A 17,730-nucleotide genomic window follows, 5' to 3' on the forward strand; every position below is an offset into this window, starting at 1 on the left:
GACCAAGGGTCTTGCAGTTTTAACAATTGTTTTCAGTAGAAACTGTCTAGCAAACTACACACACACACACACACACACACACACACACACACGGTTCAGCAGGAACTGATGGAAAACAACTCGGAGGAAGTCCAGCTGTTCCCTCTGAGGAGCACGCATGAGGGAAGCCAGGCCTAGGAAGAGGGGGTGTTGCTCGGGTGGTGACATACAGCATTCCTTTCACTTGAGGCAGCTGAGCCTGAGAAGCTGCTGAACCCGAGGAGCTGCAGTCTCCCCTTGGGAATATGACTTACCCTTAGACGGGAAGGGCCTCACAAAAACAGACCTGTGTCCACGCATCCGTCCCCAAGAGGAACCCCTTCCCATCCTGTGCGCGCGAACTCCCGTGTCAGCAGAGGTTCAGATGCCACCCAGTCTCCGGCCAGACAAAGAGCCCAAAGTCAGCAATCTCGTAGGATGTGTTTATATTTACATGGTACATTTTAAAGCAACAGCTACATTGGTCATACATATTAGAAACCATAAAAAAAAGTTAAGAACTTAAAATGTACATCATACACTTGTATATATATTTTTTACAGAGGTAAAAAGGGTTATTATAAAAAAATCAATACAACAGGGTTTTTAGTATACAGGTGAAGAATGAATTATGCTTCAGGCACTTTAATTTGTTAATGTGAGCAAATAGCTTGGGGGGGAGGGTGGGTCAGGGGGAAGCTTCTGAACAGACAATCTTTTGGTTAATGTTTTGTTACCACAGATACAAAAATAAAATCTGAATAATTTCTCTCAAATGATTGACGTCAGTATGGCAAAGCTGACTGGGAAAAATACTACACACTGTTCAGCTGCAGTGTGGCAATTAGAGACGTATTTACAGAAATGTCCCCATGGCTGTCCTTGTGCCCTTAACCAGTCTTCACAAACCAAAAAAGTACGTGTGGAGTAAGACTCGCTAGCGTAACTCTCCAAAGGGGTGGAACAGGACAGGGGGTGAAGGAAGATAGGACCAAAGAACTAAACAGAGCCGACAAACAGAAAGCGGCTGGGAAAAGTGTATTCTTACTGAAATAAATAGGGGCACCTGAACGGAGGTCTAACAAAACATACATTAGTGTTGTGCTTTGTAGAGAGAAGACCTTGAGAAAGACCTTGAGGAAAAACCTTGCAGGGGTTGGGGAAGGTGGTCTCTCAGCATTTGGAGGCTGGCTGAGCTTTGCTAGATAGTCTCCAGGTGGGGAAGAGATTCTCGTCTTCCATCACCGGACTGACAGCCCCAAACCAGTCACTCCAACAAATGAAGACGTCTACCAGCTACCTTATAAACACAGTGGGTATTTACACCGGTGATCTGACTAAGGAAATGCAACGGGCTCTCAGGTGAGCTGAAAACATTCCAGGACGGTAAGCACGGCTAGCACTCTCCCAGTATGACTGGCCGACTGGGAAAGAGTCCCTTTCCTTGAAGACTGATGTCCTGTGTGCCAGAGAGAAGGGATGGGGGGAGCAGGGGGAGAGGGACCAGGCCATGCCCTCAGCTGGCAGCCACCACAGGAAGGTCATGGCGGGAAGAGCAGCCAGTGTGGACAGGCCTGTCCCCCATGTTCCCCACGATGTTCTGATTGTACTTGGCTAGGTACAGGTAAACCACGCTTCACTCTTCTTTCTGCCCTAAGATTTGGCTATTCCTCGCAACAGATTAGAAAAATACTCTTCCGGCTAATTCGCAGCCGCTTACGTGGCAAGGCGACAGGCAGACCCAGCCTGCTGACTTGGCCATTTGTGCACCCAAAGTGGCAAGTCTGGGTTTGGAGTTGCAGGAGAAAGACACTTAGGCATTGGAAGGGTTTTTACATATGGCCTTGTTTTTTCCCAAGTATAAATGAAGAATTTGGTAACCTGAAATTGTGTCCGAAATGGAAAACAAAAACACAAACTCACGAACAAAATTCAACCCACCACTCCTCAAACTTATGACATTTAAAATTGCCCCCCGGTTAATAGAAAGTACCCACTGGGGGCAGGGGGTGGAGCTCCTATAGTTTTATTTACCAGAACCTTAGTGTTTTTCATCACTAGTTTGTGTTTGAAGAGAATATTTGGTTTCTAAAACAACAAACAAAATTTCTTATTTTATTAGCATTTTGTCCCAATATTGCTAAATTTTTGGAAGTGGTGGTGATGCAATTTTAAAAAGGTCTACCTTAGGGGTAACTGAGGAGGCTCAGAGAAATCTGAAGTCCCCTTTCCAGCCCTGGCCCGAGAGGATGCGATGCAGTTTTAAGGAATTTTCCTGAATCTCACAAGTTAGTCTGAAGTTAAGGCTCAATTCTCAGTCATTTTACGGGTGAATGTTTTGCATCGTGCAGAACTGGCAGATTTGGGGGGGGGGGGAGAAAATGACGGGCTCAGGATAGAAACTGCAGCGTATGTGGGAAATTTGGCTTTAGAAAAGTTAAAGCGATCTTGTTTGTAGTAGAAGTTAACTAGCTCACCTCCTAGACATAACTACCTGCGGGTTAAAATACTCCTGGCTGGGTCTCATTATGTTGCTATCACACGTCCGCAGGAACTGGTAAAGTGCTCTTAGCCACAGGCAAGCTGAGCCAAGAGGAAGAGAGTCTCCAGTGCTCCTGGAAAAACCAAATACAAAAACCCACCTAAAAAATCAGCAGTTCCGACTGCAGGCGCCTTTGAACCGGAAGAGGCGGGGAGGAAGGCAGGAGATCACGGGGTAAGCGCTCGATTAGACGGTTAATGCGCTGGAGCCCACGCGGAGTCCCGCGGCGGGGCCCGGGGTCACACGGCCGCTTTGTGCTTCCCGCCGCAGCACCGGCACATCACCCCGCAGTGGTAGCAGGCGCGGAGCGGCAGGTAACAGCACATACAGGGCGCCAGGAAGGACAGGGCGATGAGGGCCATCCACCGGAGGCAAAACTTCTCGTCGCTGGTGTCGCACGAGCAGGGGTCTGTGTAGTCGCCCTCGGGGTCCGACATGCAGTGGTAGAGCAGGCTGTCCGCGCACCACATGCAGCTCACGCGGCGGATGCAAGTCCTCACGGCGTCGGGCGCGTCCTGGCAGCGGCCCCGCCGGTTCTCCTCGTGGTTGAACATGTCCCTGCAGTACTCGCACCGCGAGCGCTCGCCGTCCTCCTTCCGCGGCCGCGGCTTGCCCCGCAGGGGCTGCGTCTTGATCACGCCGCACCCGAGCCCTTTGGGGTCCTCCCGGAGGCCGAAGTCCGAGGAGTCCACGTAGGGGTAGTTGTAGTCGTGCTTGGGCACCTCGCCCTTGGCGAAGCGCACGTAGGAGTCGGCGTCCTCGGCGGGGTCGAGCGCCTTGCCGCGCACGGGCGCGTGCCGGTAGTCCTCGTAGCCCGTCATCCAGATCTTCTCCCGGGGGTTGATGCGCACGATCTCCTCGTCGTCGTCGGGGAAGCTCACCTGGCGGTAGGGCCTTGGCATCGGCTGCCCCGGGAGGGGAGAGGAGAGACAGTGTTTTACAGCAGGGGCAAAAAACCCCACGAACACCCCACCGTGCACCTTTCACCTTGACAAAGGCATTTCTTGAAACACCTTGTGGGTCAAAGCTGTATCTCAAATTGTCTCAATCCATTCCTGGGTCGGGAAATCAATTGAATGGGTCGAGACCGGCTTTCACCCCTCCCTTTGTTGAAGGATTGCCATGTATTTGGGAAAGTGTGTGTGCATGTTGTAAGAATAGTTTAAATCTTCGGAAGCTGGCCACAGCCAGGTCAAGGAGCAGGAGGAGAGAGGCCTAGGACCCCCCCACCTCCCCTTCCCTCACCGCCCACCCCGAGGGGAAGGTGACTGCTAGCCTGATTTCTAACAGCTTACATCAGTTTTACCAGGTTTTGTACAGTATGTTCTCTGCTGTAAGACCAGCTTTTTACCCCCCTCAGGAGTACACGGCATGTTATAAGGGTAAGTACTTTTCATTCTCTATGTATATACATTGTGTGTGTTCTGGGTCACCATATAAAATGCATTTGTCACTGTGAGTCATATTTAAAAAGCAAAAGGGGCTCACAAGAACCTTGTAATCTGGTTGGGAAGATAAGATGCTCAGATAGGAAAAGGGTAGGAGTGCAGCTCCAGAGGCCAGCTGCCTGGGTTTGAATCCTGCCAGGATCTCAGGCAATGAGTGGCAGAGCTGGAATTTGGGCCTAAGCAGCTGGGACGCAGAGCCACAACCTCTGGCCTTCAAACCTCAACTGCATTCCCCCTAAGGGTGAAGAGTTATCTCAGAAAGTAGTCCCACTACAGTTTACAACAGTGCCCTGTCCAGACGGCAGGTGCTGAGTCAACAGCTACCGCCTAGATGCAAGTAAGCCAGCCCTGCACAGGACATCTCAGTGGTGGCAGAGAAGGAGCTTTTCCACGTTAGAAGTCCTTTGGGCATGAAGGCTTTTTAAGGGGAAAAGAGCATGGTTCTGAGCAAACCCGCTGGAGTCAAATTCGGGCTGTGCAATTTACTAGCAAGTTGCTACACCTCAGCCTCAGTTTCCCTGACTGTCAAACTGCATAGGACTTTTATGAGAATGGAGAGAAAGATCTATGCAGTGTCTGCACTGAGCCTGCCACACAGGATGTGCTTGATACCCACTGCAATTGTCATTATAACAGTTACAGAATTTTTACATGGCAGTTAGATTTACCCATTGCTTCCCACCAGACCGTGAGCAGGGGCCCCGTCTACACGCTTTGCCCTAATTCCTTTCAGATTCTTGACATCAGAGTTTCCTGGGCTTTGGAAAAATCACAGTCCTGTAGGATTTCAAACAAATCTTGGGAGCTGACACAGACTTTGCTAATTTTTTATTTTGTAAAGTAAGTAGAGTCAAAAGGTCAGTTCTTTTCTATTGCTATCATCATGTGATTTTTAAAAAAAGATTTAAATGCCAAACTATTGGGAAGCATACAATAAAATCATTTTTAAAGAGTCATATAAATCTAGCTTTATGTTAACTGTGCTCCTTTTTCCTCTTTTCAAAGCAGACTGGTGGCCACATCACCCTACACGGGCACCAGTCCATGTCCCACAGTTTGGGAACCTGCTCTGCAAAATAGCCGCTCAGTAAATATTTGTTGAATTATTGAATTCCAGGCTCCATCTCCCTGAGCAGGCCTGGGCCTGCAGCCCGAGCTGCCAGGGCGTGAGCCAGGGGGGCAGCGTTCTTCAGTCCTGATCGCGGCTCCGGGCTCTCACCACGTCAGGAGGCAGTACAGTTCGCTGGGTGAGCACAGACTTGCATTTGAATCTGTTCCACCAGGGACTCTCGCTCAGCCTTAGCCTTGTGGGGAAATTTGTGAAGATTAAATGAGATACAGCACAAGGTGTCTGGCACACAGAAACCTCTGAGTAAGGGTTCGATATGGGGTGGGGTGGTACATAGTAGCACAGAAGAGGCCCGGGCGCGGGGAGAGGAAGGCGGCCATCCCAGGAGTGGGAGTCGTCTACCGCGATGACCTCAGAGGACCGAGACTGCCGCTCACCTGTTCGAGGTGATAGTGGTCCGTGGAGTATGGGTCGTGGAGGTGGCCCAGGGTATAAATCCTCCGGTGCTCACAGGATGTGGGAGAAGAGATTGTCCGAGTAGGTTGTTCCCTCTTCTGAGAGGAATTAGAAGAACTGTCTGTAGCTGTCTGTTTAGAGGGAGGTAACCAAGAGTTAATTTGAAAAAAGAAAAACCACACACCAAACCCTAACATGCCATCTGCCCCTACTTGTGGAATCTTGCTGGACTTCCCGAAATCTTGAGTTTATCCTGGCTGTGGGAGGCGGGAGGACCCCTGAAGGGGGAGATTGTCTAAACATGATGTGGCCAGCTCAATGGGCAGAGAAACCCAGCCGCCAGACCCTGGAAAGTCGGGTTTGTTTTCTCAAATGTGGGAGCAGCGACCAGGCTTTGGGGTTGGACTCACTACAGCAGGCCTCCCGCGGGTGCATCCCAGTTTGATCAAGTATGGTTGTCCCATTTGTAGCCCTAGTTCCGAGGTACTCTGGCAAGCAGGGAAGGTGCGAACATGCAAAAATCAAACCCCAGTATTTATATGCGGGGCTAATCCTGGCCTAAGAAGGAGCCAAGACATAAGGAGACCTCGGGGTATCATGGGTACTGGCTTTCCAGAAAGAAATCTTTGGGTTGGAGGCAAGCTTTGGGGTTGACTTTAAACTGGAAGCAAGGCAATGATTGCACAGTGGGATGAAGGCCCATCAGTGAGGTGAGTGCGGAGCTGTTTTCCCAGCAGAGGCACACAGTTCAGACCAGAGCCTACTGATGGTGTGTTTGGAAGGTGAACAGATACTGGGATGGACTGTGGCCAGAGCACAGGGAGGCCAACTGCCTTCCAATATTCCTACCACCTAGGTGCTTCATGCTCCCAGCTAAGATTCAATGAAGGGGGCCGGGTGATCACCACTCTCCATAACCACTCCCATTCCCCAAAAGCCACGTGCTCATAAAAGGCTGTTAAATGCAGCTGGCCTCCCAACCCACCTTTTAACCCCATAGAGCTGGGGACCCTTCCCCACCCCCAAACAAACGAAAAGTTTTCTTGTATTTAGTTGTCCTATTTCTGACAAATATCTAGGAACTCCTTCCTCCTTGGCTGTTGCTCTTATATTCCCCTTATCTCATTTGCTCATTTATTTTTTTATTTTATATGTCTTTTGTTAGTATCATAAATCCTTATGGGGGCAAGGCAAAGTCTAAACAAATAGACTTATAAAGTAACAAATGCTCAGAAAAATGGGACTCCAGGTATTTAGGAAAAAGAAGACTCATTTCCATTATGTAACAAACTGTTGTTAATTTTTAAAACTTGGTGGATACATGCAGCATCCCTTCAGGGATCCGAGCCTCCTGGATTTTTCTAATTGGTTTGGTCCAAGTGATGAGGGGCTGATTCCTCAACCCACAGCGGCTAATCCAGATATGGTCCTCTCAGGGAATAGGGGAAGAATTTTGATGGAGAGGCCAGAAAAGATGCTGAATTTTTATCTCAAGTTAAGACCTAAGGGTCCCATACACCTGGAATCATGGTGAGGGCACAGGGAAAGCACCTTCTGAAGATGACGTGAAGCAAAGTCAAGAGAAGTCACCCCCCACGGACACCATTCGAGCTTCTGGATCCAGTCAAGCCTGAATCCTGACCCACTTCTGGTAACTTAAGCCGGATGTGTTGGTTTCACCACGTGGATGCACTTTTCCTCACTCCGAGGCAGCAGCTCCACCTGCATCACACCCTGGCCTCTCTATAACCCTCACTCCCCTCACAACGGGTGGAGTGAAACTGGGCGTGCAGTCTGCTACCTCCCTCCCCTGCCTCTTGGGAGCCGCCCAACTGGCAAACAGCACGTGCTGGCAGCCATTCTTGGGACTGTGGGGAGGCTGCAGAGATCCAGCACCTCGTGCCTGACGGGTCAGGTCCTAAGACGTCTACTTCCCGCAGATGTAAGCCAGGACCATAATGTATCTCCTAGCTGTCCCCCTCCCCCGAATTGGTTCATAACTCAGATAGGGAAGAATTACTATTAAGTATCAGTAACTGAAAGAGACCAAGCTGATACACAACTTTTTCCTTTCTTCCAAACTCTGCTTGTCCTCCAGTTCTCACCCACTTTAACACATGGGCTGTCGTGGATCAGACAGAACAAAACCAAGAACTGTTAATAGTCCCATGTTGTGTGAGTGAATACAATGTGCCAGGCCCTGGGTACACGTGAACACAGTTGCAGGTAAAATATCTCCACGTCACACACAGGAGAACAGACTCCAAGAGAGGAAAGACCTGCTGGCTGGCAGCAGCCTCTGCAAGGCTGGGAGGAAATGCAGCCCCAGACACCCAGGCCCCTGGATTTCAGTACCCACAACACTGCTTCTCAAGCTCAGGTGAGCCCATTCCAATGCCTACTCTGAGGGGTACTGTGTTAACCTCAAAAAAAAGTACAACTCCACGTAAGAAGGTGCACCCTGCATGATACAAACCCAGGAGATAAGGGGATGGCATCTCACAATACAAAGGTTTCCAAAGACCTCAATAAATGCTTCCTGAATGAGCAGATAAGGGCCCTTCAGTATGACTCAAATCTCAAGGGTTCAATTCTTATCCAACAACCATGACAGTCACGTCTCTGAGGTTAGAAGCTACCCTCGTATTGAACACTGTAACATGCGCTCAGCATTTAGTTCTCAGAAACCAGCTAACACATCACGGTCACCTGTGTTAGTCAGCTGTTACCCTCATCCACCCATGTCCAGGTTAACCATGTGTAAAAGGTGATTCTGAGAAATGAGGCACGCCCAGTTTTCCTGGTATTTATGAGCCTGAGGAAGGCCTTCCAATGTCTCCTAACCTAGTGACGGATTTGTGCAGAAAACTTCGAGGTACGCCACAGTTCATTGCCTCCTGTGCCCCCTCCCCCCCAAACTGCTCCGTGTAGGTCTGGACTCTGGAAAGGAGAGCCTGCCAGAGAGGCTCCACTGGAAGCCGAGGCTCATTTCAGATCTACACTATCAGACAAATCTTGCAAGCGGTGTGACCTACAAACAAGAGGAATGCCCTATCAGGCCATCTCTAAGAACAGCGAGGGAAATACCTCCTACCACATGCACCTCTGACCTAACTCTGCTCGTGGTTTCCACTCGCAGCCGGAGGGCAGCAGCCACCTAAGCTGTGTGCGCACCCATTCACAAGTGAGGTTCTTGAACATCTGTTGTGTGCACAAGCTTGTGACACCAACCTGACAGCTCCACCTTCAACTCGGACACTCCAGCTGCGCTGTAAGCTCGCCTTGGTCTCCGGGGGTGTCTCTGAACTGTTGTGGGTTTGAACTCAAGAAGAACAAAAGCAGAGGTCTTTTGCAGCTACCCTGTGTTTGGGGATCTCAGCCTCCTAAAAGGGGCAGCTTCAGCAACAAGCTTCCTGTCCGGAGAGAGCAGGCAGAGCGAGCCTTCGATGCCGTCCGCGGGACAGCGGGCCGGGCACTGGGCGGAGGCGTGGGAGGCCTCCTGCACACATGCTCTCCAAAACTTGCCTCTGGGCTTGAGTCTGAACCTGACTCAGTGTCAGTGCCCATGATAACAAAGACGTCCAATTAAGAAGTTTGCAACTTACCATCAGGGCCGAACAAAAGCAATGCAGTGGAGTATTACGATGCTAAATAACAGGTCTCCGATCAGGAAGACTGGACTTGAACCCTTCTCTGCTAGTTATAAATTGTGTGCGTTTGGTCAGGTTAACCCTCTAACTCTAGTTTCCACATCTGCAAAATGAAGCTAAAATTGTCCTCAGGGTTATTGCAAGAATGAAATGAGATTCAACATTTCCATTTTCTAAGCTGTAACTGCTGATCACAGAAAAGTTACTGATTCTGTAAATCCTGTATCTGCCTGCCTTGCTTAATTCCAGATGTTTTTTTCTATACTGAGATGTTTCCATCATCTTTTACCTTTTTTTTTTTTTAAAATATATCTTTATTGATTTCAGAGAGAGGAAAGGAGAGGGAGAGAGAGAGAGAGAGAAACATCAATGATGAGAGAGTCATCGATCGAGCCCGCAACCTGGGCATGTGCCCTGACCGGGAATCGAACCCCGGTCGCCTGGATCCTAGGTCGACGCTCAACCGCTGAGCCACGCCCGGCCGGGCATCTTTTACCTTTAATTTGTTTTATTAATGTATGAATGAAACAGCTTTTCCAATATAAACCATCTTTGCATGCCTGGGATATACTCTACTGGTCTTTTGTTAAATTTGCTTTTACAAATATTTGATGTGATTTGTTAATATTTTACTTAGGAACTTTGCATCCAGATTCATAAGTGAGTTTGGTTTCTGTTTCTCTATCTGAGCTATCCTCACCCAGTTTCTTGGGTAGGACCATGCTAGTCTTGTAGACTGAGCTAGGCAGCTTTCCATATTTTTCTATACTTTGGAGCAATATCTATAACAGGGGAGTTGTGTTTCTTAACCACCTAAGTTTGGTCCCCTTTTAAAGGGTAGACCTCTGACTACATTTTCAATTTTCCAATGATTACTGTAAAAACTCACAGGTTTTGAGTAATTAACAAGTTCATATGACTCTCTAACAGGGCAGTAAGCTGAGATAAGACCTTGATGAGAAAGAGCAGGAGGGTGAGAAAAGGAAGGAAAGGGAGGTGGAAGTGAAGGGAGATGGAAGCAAGAGTTGAGGGTTCTAAGATGAAAAGGTGGGCACTGCCAACCTTAAAAACACAAAACAGAGCTCCAAACAGCCTGACCAGACCCACCCATCCCTTTCCTGAAGGGTTTTTGGGTCTGGGCTGGGTGCTTTGTGGGATGTGGGTTCACAGAAGGTAACATGGACAGAGCAAGGCCCGGTGGCTTCTGTGAGAAGGGGTATTCTAGATGGGTGGACAACCCAGACCAAGGCCCAGCAGAAGAGAAAAAGAGACTCAATTTATCAGTGAACATCTGGTAAACTTATTTAAAAACTACAAGCTTCCAATGCCTGGACTCTACAGACATAAGTTGTACTTACTCTGAGAATTCAGGTATCTCCTATAATGCTCCAGAATTTAACAAATGAGAGGAAAACCACAGAGCTTCACAAGTTGATAGACTTCTCTTCTGAATAACTGACTTTAATGTCATAATATCTTGCCAATAAATCAAAATCTGAAGGACAAAAGATACGGGGTGGAGGCCGCCTGTTTTCCCAAGGTTAGTGCCATCAGGTGTGGGCAGGAATTGGTCTGAACGGAGAAAGGAGACTAGAAGATCGATGCCTAATGTTAAACCTGGGGATGGCTCCCTCCTATGTTACGGGCATATTTTGTAAAACAGGATTTCTTACTCTTGGAAGTTGACTATTCCTCCTGACCTTCAAAGGGCCCTTGAGTTTACCTGGAGGTTCTCGAAGAAGCAAGTGCATCTGTTCACATGCCCTGGGTCTGGGAGTGAGCCTCCTTCATTTGGAAGGTTGACCTTTTGACCAAGGGACGCTCAAGGAGGGAGGAAAAGAGCCAAGAGGCTAGACCAGCTGAGGAGGCAATTTGCTTAAATTAAGTTACTCATTTGGGATAGAGTCCTGGCTGCAGACCAAGGGCTTCTGGGGGCATTCTGGGTGGGTGAGACTGTATTTCACAGGGAAACAAGTGTTTTCAGGACTATGTGCATCCTTTCAGCTCCCCTGGGTCTTCCTGCTAAATCTTTGATTTTCCAGAAGGGGGTGGGGGGTAGAGAACAAACGCAGCAGCAGTAGCTGGCAGACAGTGGCTATAGAGAAAAAGGTGTGCCCAGGGCAGTTTTTTCAAGGACACTTGGAACTATTAAGGGGCACATGATCCACAGCTCCCCCGAGTAAGACATTTTACTGAGCACATTGGTGAGACTACGAAGGCTGGCCACCGTCAGGTTTCTCCTCCCTCTGGGATGGAGACAGATGGAATGAACCCCACCTCCAGAGAGGCAAGCAAACAAGTACAGCTACTTCATCAGCCCCGTGTCCCCAGCACAACGAGCCAACGGAAGAGCGCGCAGCGCACAGAGCTAAGCCTGCTCGGTGGCCACTGCAGGAAGCCAGCCGGCCTAGGCGTTTTCAATAAGGCATTGAAAATAAAGCTAAGAAACTGCTTAAGGAGCTCGACCACAGCATCGGGAAGCATACAGCGATGTTAAGCAAAAATAATTCTATATAGAGAGAAATGGAAAACTCTGATGCCAGGCCAGGCTGTTCACCTTAGACAAGCTGCTTAACTTCTCTGGGCCTCAGTTTCCTCATGTAAAATAAGGGGCTGCACCAGATGATCTACCTGAGCGCTAGCAATTTTATGTGTAATCCTTCGCCCTGCTCCTAACAATGTGACAGCTCAGAGGGGTTTGACTAAGACTGATGCTTAGTTGATTCAAGAGCCACGAGATACATGTCAACTATACCTCAGTAAAAACAATAAATAAAAAGTCATCACCATACTCCCCCCCCAAAAAGACCCAGAGGGTTCACTTAGATGATTAGACTTTCTGCTGTCTGTAGATGCTGCTATTTTGAAGTTTTTAAGATGGCTTACTAGTAGTTATGACCACGGTTCGTATTATTTTTACTGCAATCCACCACCAAAATAGATCTCAGCATCTGATGCATTCTTCCTATTGCAAGGGCTTCTCATTTTGTTTTAAAGAATGCACACACACAGTATATAGAAATATAAATATATGCCATTCCTCTCTACCTTGGACTGGGAGGCTAGACCGATCACATAAAACCTGCCTCTCAGGAGACAGTAAACTGGCTGGCTGAGGGCCCCAGACGGCTCCTGGCTCAGGGGATTTGGATGAGCTGTTGTTTCTAACTCTTCAGCAAAGCACACCTTCTCCTCAGTATCTACTAGACTGGCAGGCCTGTGGCCAATCCTTTTTCCTATGGTAAACAGGAAGCTGTCACCCATTTTGCCACCAGGTCTTTGGGAACAGGCAGCTCTGGCTCACCTGTCCTAAGGGCCTGCATTGGTTCCAGGTGTCCTGTTTCAAAGCGGCAAGCAGAGCAGACCCTCGGCCAGCCACATGCTCTTCTATGGCCCCAGCTAGCAGGCAGTTTGGGTCTAAGAGGCAGCTGCTGGAGGGAAAGAGATAACCTTGTCCTAGACTCTAGGGCATCACCCCCTCTGGGAACCAGAGAATAGATAAAGTGGGCATTCTTTCTTTGGGGGAAAAAACAATAAAAAGGAAATTCCCACATGTTTAAAAACATTTCATGTTTCTAAGTTTTGAAGTTAGGTGAAAGAACTTTTGATATGAAAGGAAAGGACTCTGATAAGACCCAACTTAGCTTCATTGGAAGGGCTGAGGGTAGGGGGCAGGAAGGCCAGGTTTCAGGTAACCCTGACTATGTACTTTGTATGAATTAGTAAAATGGAAATAATAGTATCCTACTATTCACAGCTCAAAAAGATGAGATGATATTCATGTAAATGAAGAAAGACACAAGTGGGAGAGTTAGCAAAATGCCTTTGGGCTTCCTGAAACTGAGCGCATTTCAAAGCTTTTGTCTGAGCCTCAGACATTTAATTGCTTTAATTTAGCCACTGTATAAGGTATTACCTATTGAATAAAAAGATCCTCCTCTTACTATGTAATGTGAGCTTGACAACTCATTTAGAAGATAAAGCAGCTCCCATCCATGTTCTGAGACCTCCCGCCACCCATGCAGTGCTGGGTGTCAGCCAGCAGCAGTTATGGGACACGCTCCCTGGTGCCAACCACAAAGAATAGGGCAGCCCCTCCCAAACATTTTTGCCTTTTTTAAACCACCGCAGACCAATTTCACCAGTTAAACTTCACAGAATTTACATTTCCAACCTATTTTCTCTCTATGTATCCTTCCCCCCCGCCCTCTATCCGAATCCCTTAGTTCCAAAGGGAGAGAGCACAGAAACATTTCTGATCAGCTTGAAGATCATTTCTGATCTTCCAAAGGAGACCGGGGCTTTCAGGAGGAACAGGGGACCCTTGTACCTGCACTGAAGAGGTGGCTAAGGTTTTAAGCCAATGCCCTAGTTGAAAAGTCCACCATCTAGGTGGCTCTTCTGCTACGAAGGGGGACTCTGATAGGCTTGATTGGTAAAATTTTCTACAACTTATTGAATAAATATTTCCTTTCCTTATATTTCTCTGAAAGGCAGCCAGCAGATCTGGGGTTTGTTGGATGAGCAGAGTGTGGAACTAAGCACAAGTCACTTCACCTCTCTGAGCCTGGGTGATTTTTTTTCTTTTTTTAACCCTCACCAGAGGATATTTTTTCCATTGCTTTTCAGAGAAAGTGGAAGAAAGAGAAGGGGGGGGGGCTAGGAAGAGATCGATTGGTTGCCTCTTGCATCCGCCCCAACCAGGCCAGGGATCAAACCTGCAACCCAGGTACATGCCCTTGATCGGAATTGAATCCAAGACCCTTCAGTCCTTGGGCACCACTCTAACCACTGAGCCAAACTGGCTAGTGCAGAGCCTGGGTGATTTTATCTGCAGAAATGAAGTGTTAGTGTGTACCTCACAGGGTGGCTCGAGGACCAAATCCAGTGCTGTGTATGTGACAGTGGGGATGCAGTGCCAGGGACAGCTCCACACCACAGTTCCTTTCCCTCTCCTCCCCTGGGCCAGCAAATAGACTCAAAGGACACACGTCCATCCCGAGAAGGCTTGGTGTTCAAAGGATCAAGGACTACAGCTAACTGATGGCAGAACCGAGTTCAGAATCCAGGCCTCTCCCTCGTCTCCAAACTCTGCATACTCAGGGGTCACACACCACTTCAGCTCTTAAAAACACTCTCTTAGAAAATCAGTAAGTGAACCCCATTTTGTTACAAAACTGGTCGACATGCCTCCAGTTTTAATGTTTGTTGGGGTTGGATTAGGTGGAAAAACTCTTTAAGAAAAGGAAAATTTTATGGTATTCTGCACTCTTCCAATTCTATAAGTGAAACTTTGATAATTACAAAATTCAGTGAATTTGTTTTTTCTGCTTAAGAATGAAAATAAGGACCACTTACAAATACTCAAAAGTCCATCTGGGATAAAACAAATTGCTTCTCAGTACTTTGGTTTCAACTACTTGCTCTAACCACACTTTAGAAAGCACCTGGGGCAGATGGGCAGGGTCTGAGGTATTATCCGGGACAACTGCTCTGAACAGCAAGAAAGTAACAGAATGCAGCTTGTAATAAACAGGATGTCAGAGGGTCAAGCACAGGGCACGAGGCAGGACCAAATTTTCCAGTCTGGGCAAAACATGGTTAGAAGCTGACGATGCTATAGAAGACATGGCATTTTTTCCTATGTAGAGGAGGACTGCCTACCAAAAGAAAGAAGGACAGCGAAACACCAAAGCACAGTCCAAATATCAGCCTTTTCCACCTGGGCTCTAGGACAGAATTCGACCCAAACAAAATGACTGCATGACTCTTCTCAATTCTGCAAAGGACAGTACACAGTTAGCAACATTCTAGGTGCCCAGGACAAGTTAACTCATTATATGAGTGAGGATGGATACCTTAAGGTGCTAGGGCTTAACTGAGAATAATTTATTTGAGAAGGGCTGGTAGTAAACCTAGAGAGTGAGAAAAAACAAACCCAAACCCTATACGTGTAGGGTAGGCCTTGCTAGGTCAAGCTCCAAGTTGCCCTCTTGGGGACCAGTAGGTTGTAATACTGCTGAGTCGGCTCCAAGTCCATCACATGAATGGGCCACATGGGCATAAGTCACATATTTGTTCTCTTACCTCTCCCCTTTCCAACTTGGGTCCAAGAGAACCCTAAAATAGGACTCTTATATTTGGTGGTGGTTTAAAAAATAGAACAGCTGAAAGATCCTAAATATAATTATTCAATAGAGGAAGAGAAAAATAGCAGGGGAGTTTAGAAGCTAGTGTTCCCTGCTCCTCCACTATGAACTAGCTGTGAGATCTTAGGCAAGTCACCCATCTGACTCATCTGAAAGAACTCAAAGTCCCTTCCCAATCCAGGACCTATAATTCTAAGGAGTTGGCTTGTTTAGAGCCTTTCTAGACACCCAGCAAGGCAAATAAATGTCCAGGTAACTCCTGCAGTTTATCTTATCTCCAACACGCCCTTATTTCCACAGTAGACACACTGTTTCCTAAAAAACACTAGGCAGAAAATACAGCGGGAAGAGGAGCTCTTAGAGCCACCGAAACCAACCTCTGCCTCGGCTCTTTAATCTCTAACCCTCCAGCTGGGGGAATCAGGATGAGCTGCTGTAACTAAGGAGTCTGTCTCAATTCCTCCTTCTCCCTTGACCTCTCACCCTTCTGATAAAACTCCTCATACTCTTTTTTATTTTTAAAATCAATACATGTACGTATATCACTTAATATCTCAAATAGCAGTCTTGCCTCTCTCCATCTCAGCTTCTCACTCTGCAGAGGAAAATCCACTTTCAACTCTTGTGGCTCCTGTATGTCTCCATTTTTTCAACCCCATGTGGTTTATACTATTTCCTGACTTGCAGATTTAGATATTATTTAAGGACTACTTACTGTGGAAAATGAAGATCTATTTCACACACCCTCAAGTATCTTCCTATAAAGCTAACATTTCCCTGATCCCCCACTGAGCAGCGGGGCCGTGAAAGGGCTGTGCTACCAGGCAGAAAGTTGACGAGAGGTAAGGAGCACCAGGAGCCAAAAGCTTATGGTGGGTGACAAAGCTGGGGGCTCAGCTCTCATGACAGACTGAGCACAGAACAGCTAGAAAATGACCAAGTTACTGAGATTCCTGCACAATCACCCACTTTTAAATGGTTCTCCAAGACAACAATAAAGCAAATGAATAAAACGGAAACTTGAATTTACACACTATACAGTAAGCTTCCGTAAACGCTGCCGATAGTTCTAGAACTTTAAGCAAAATGATGTATAACAAAGCCCACTTTACCACAGACTAAACTAACAGCTGCAAGAGTGAAGTTTCTACACTATCTCATCAACATTATAATGAAACGACGTTGAACGAAATGACATTACTGGAGGACCTGTTGTATCTGAGGGTCAGATCACCACCCATTTATTGGGCATTTATAGAGTAAAGCTTTATAGAGTTGCAGAGACTAAAATGATGAATAACCTGCTTCTAATTGGATGAAGATTCATTAACTCGGCAAATAAAATAGGAAAGCCAAAAAAGGGGCAGACTTTCAAGTGGTAAGAGAAATAAACAAAGTACTATGAGACTTTAAACAAGAGAGAACAATTGTAATTGGTCAAGAGAGAAATATGAGGACACATATTCATATACACCCAAACTCAAAGTCAGAACATGGTTGCTAATCAGGAGTCTCTGGTGGCGGTTCTAGCAGGAAAGATGTGGACACATGCCAGGCTGGTGGCAGTGAAATGGAAAGCAGAGCCATGGGAACACCGTGGAGGCAACGGTATTGGCAAATGGCAATTGGCAACTGGCAACAGGTGCACGGGCAAGTGTGCACATGTGTGTGCATGTGTGTACACACACTAAGAAGAGCACTAATTTAACTGAGAAATTGCAACATCATTGTATCATCCTGTGAAGTCAGGTGGGTAAGCTGTTTTGGGCATAACCATCAGGCTGGGAAGTGTGAGCAGAAACAGCCCATGCTTGGTGAGCACCCAAGTCAGACAACTACTCCACAGGGAATTGGGATGCCCCTTCCTCCACTTCATTCAAAATACTGTCCACAACATCCTGCTTTCCTCGTAATCCCAAGGAATCCCCTGAAACAGAGGGAACCCCCTGGCTCCACCAGCAGAGATGAAAGATACACTCCTGGTTCCTCAGGGACACTTCCACAGGTTTTCCTTCACACATGCTGTTCTTAGGAAATTATCATAATTCTGGTCCATCCTAAGTTGTAAGAGAGTCTTGTTACCACTTACATTCTTTCAGTGATAAATAAGTTCCAAGTTCTAAATGTCTCTTACCAATAAGTTTTTGTTTTGTGTTTTTTTAAAGATTTGTTATTTGATTTTTAGAGAAGGGGGAGGGAGAGAGAAACATTGATGTGCAAGCAACATGTCATCGGCTACCTCCTGCACGTCCCTCTCTGGGGAGCCACAACCCCGGAATGTGCCCTGACCGAGAATTGAACCAGCAACCCCTTGGTGTCTGGGGCAACACCCAACCAACTGAGCCAAACTGGCCAGGGCCCAATATGAGTTTTAGAATGCACCAAACCGGGAAGCTAT

General features: G+C 47.3%; 1 protein-coding gene across 1 annotated transcript in view; it reads right to left on the reverse strand.

Annotated features, from left to right (window-relative positions):
- Nucleotides 1-447: 447 nt before the first annotated feature.
- The window catches only part of SPRED2 (sprouty related EVH1 domain containing 2), a 104,312-nt gene continuing 87,029 nt past the window's right edge, over nt 448-17,730 (reverse strand). Inside the window, exons 5-6 of the mRNA XM_016224207.2 lie at nt 5,515-5,664; nt 448-3,465 (exon numbers count right to left, since the gene is read on the reverse strand). Coding sequence (XP_016079693.2) covers nt 2,800-3,465; nt 5,515-5,664 — 816 coding nt within the window. The 3' untranslated portion in view covers nt 448-2,799. The remainder of the gene's footprint in view (nt 3,466-5,514; nt 5,665-17,730) is intronic.

This window comes from Miniopterus natalensis, chromosome 13, assembly GCF_054644295.1.
Source record: "Miniopterus natalensis isolate mMinNat1 chromosome 13, mMinNat1.hap1, whole genome shotgun sequence".
NCBI lineage: Eukaryota > Metazoa > Chordata > Mammalia > Chiroptera > Miniopteridae > Miniopterus > Miniopterus natalensis.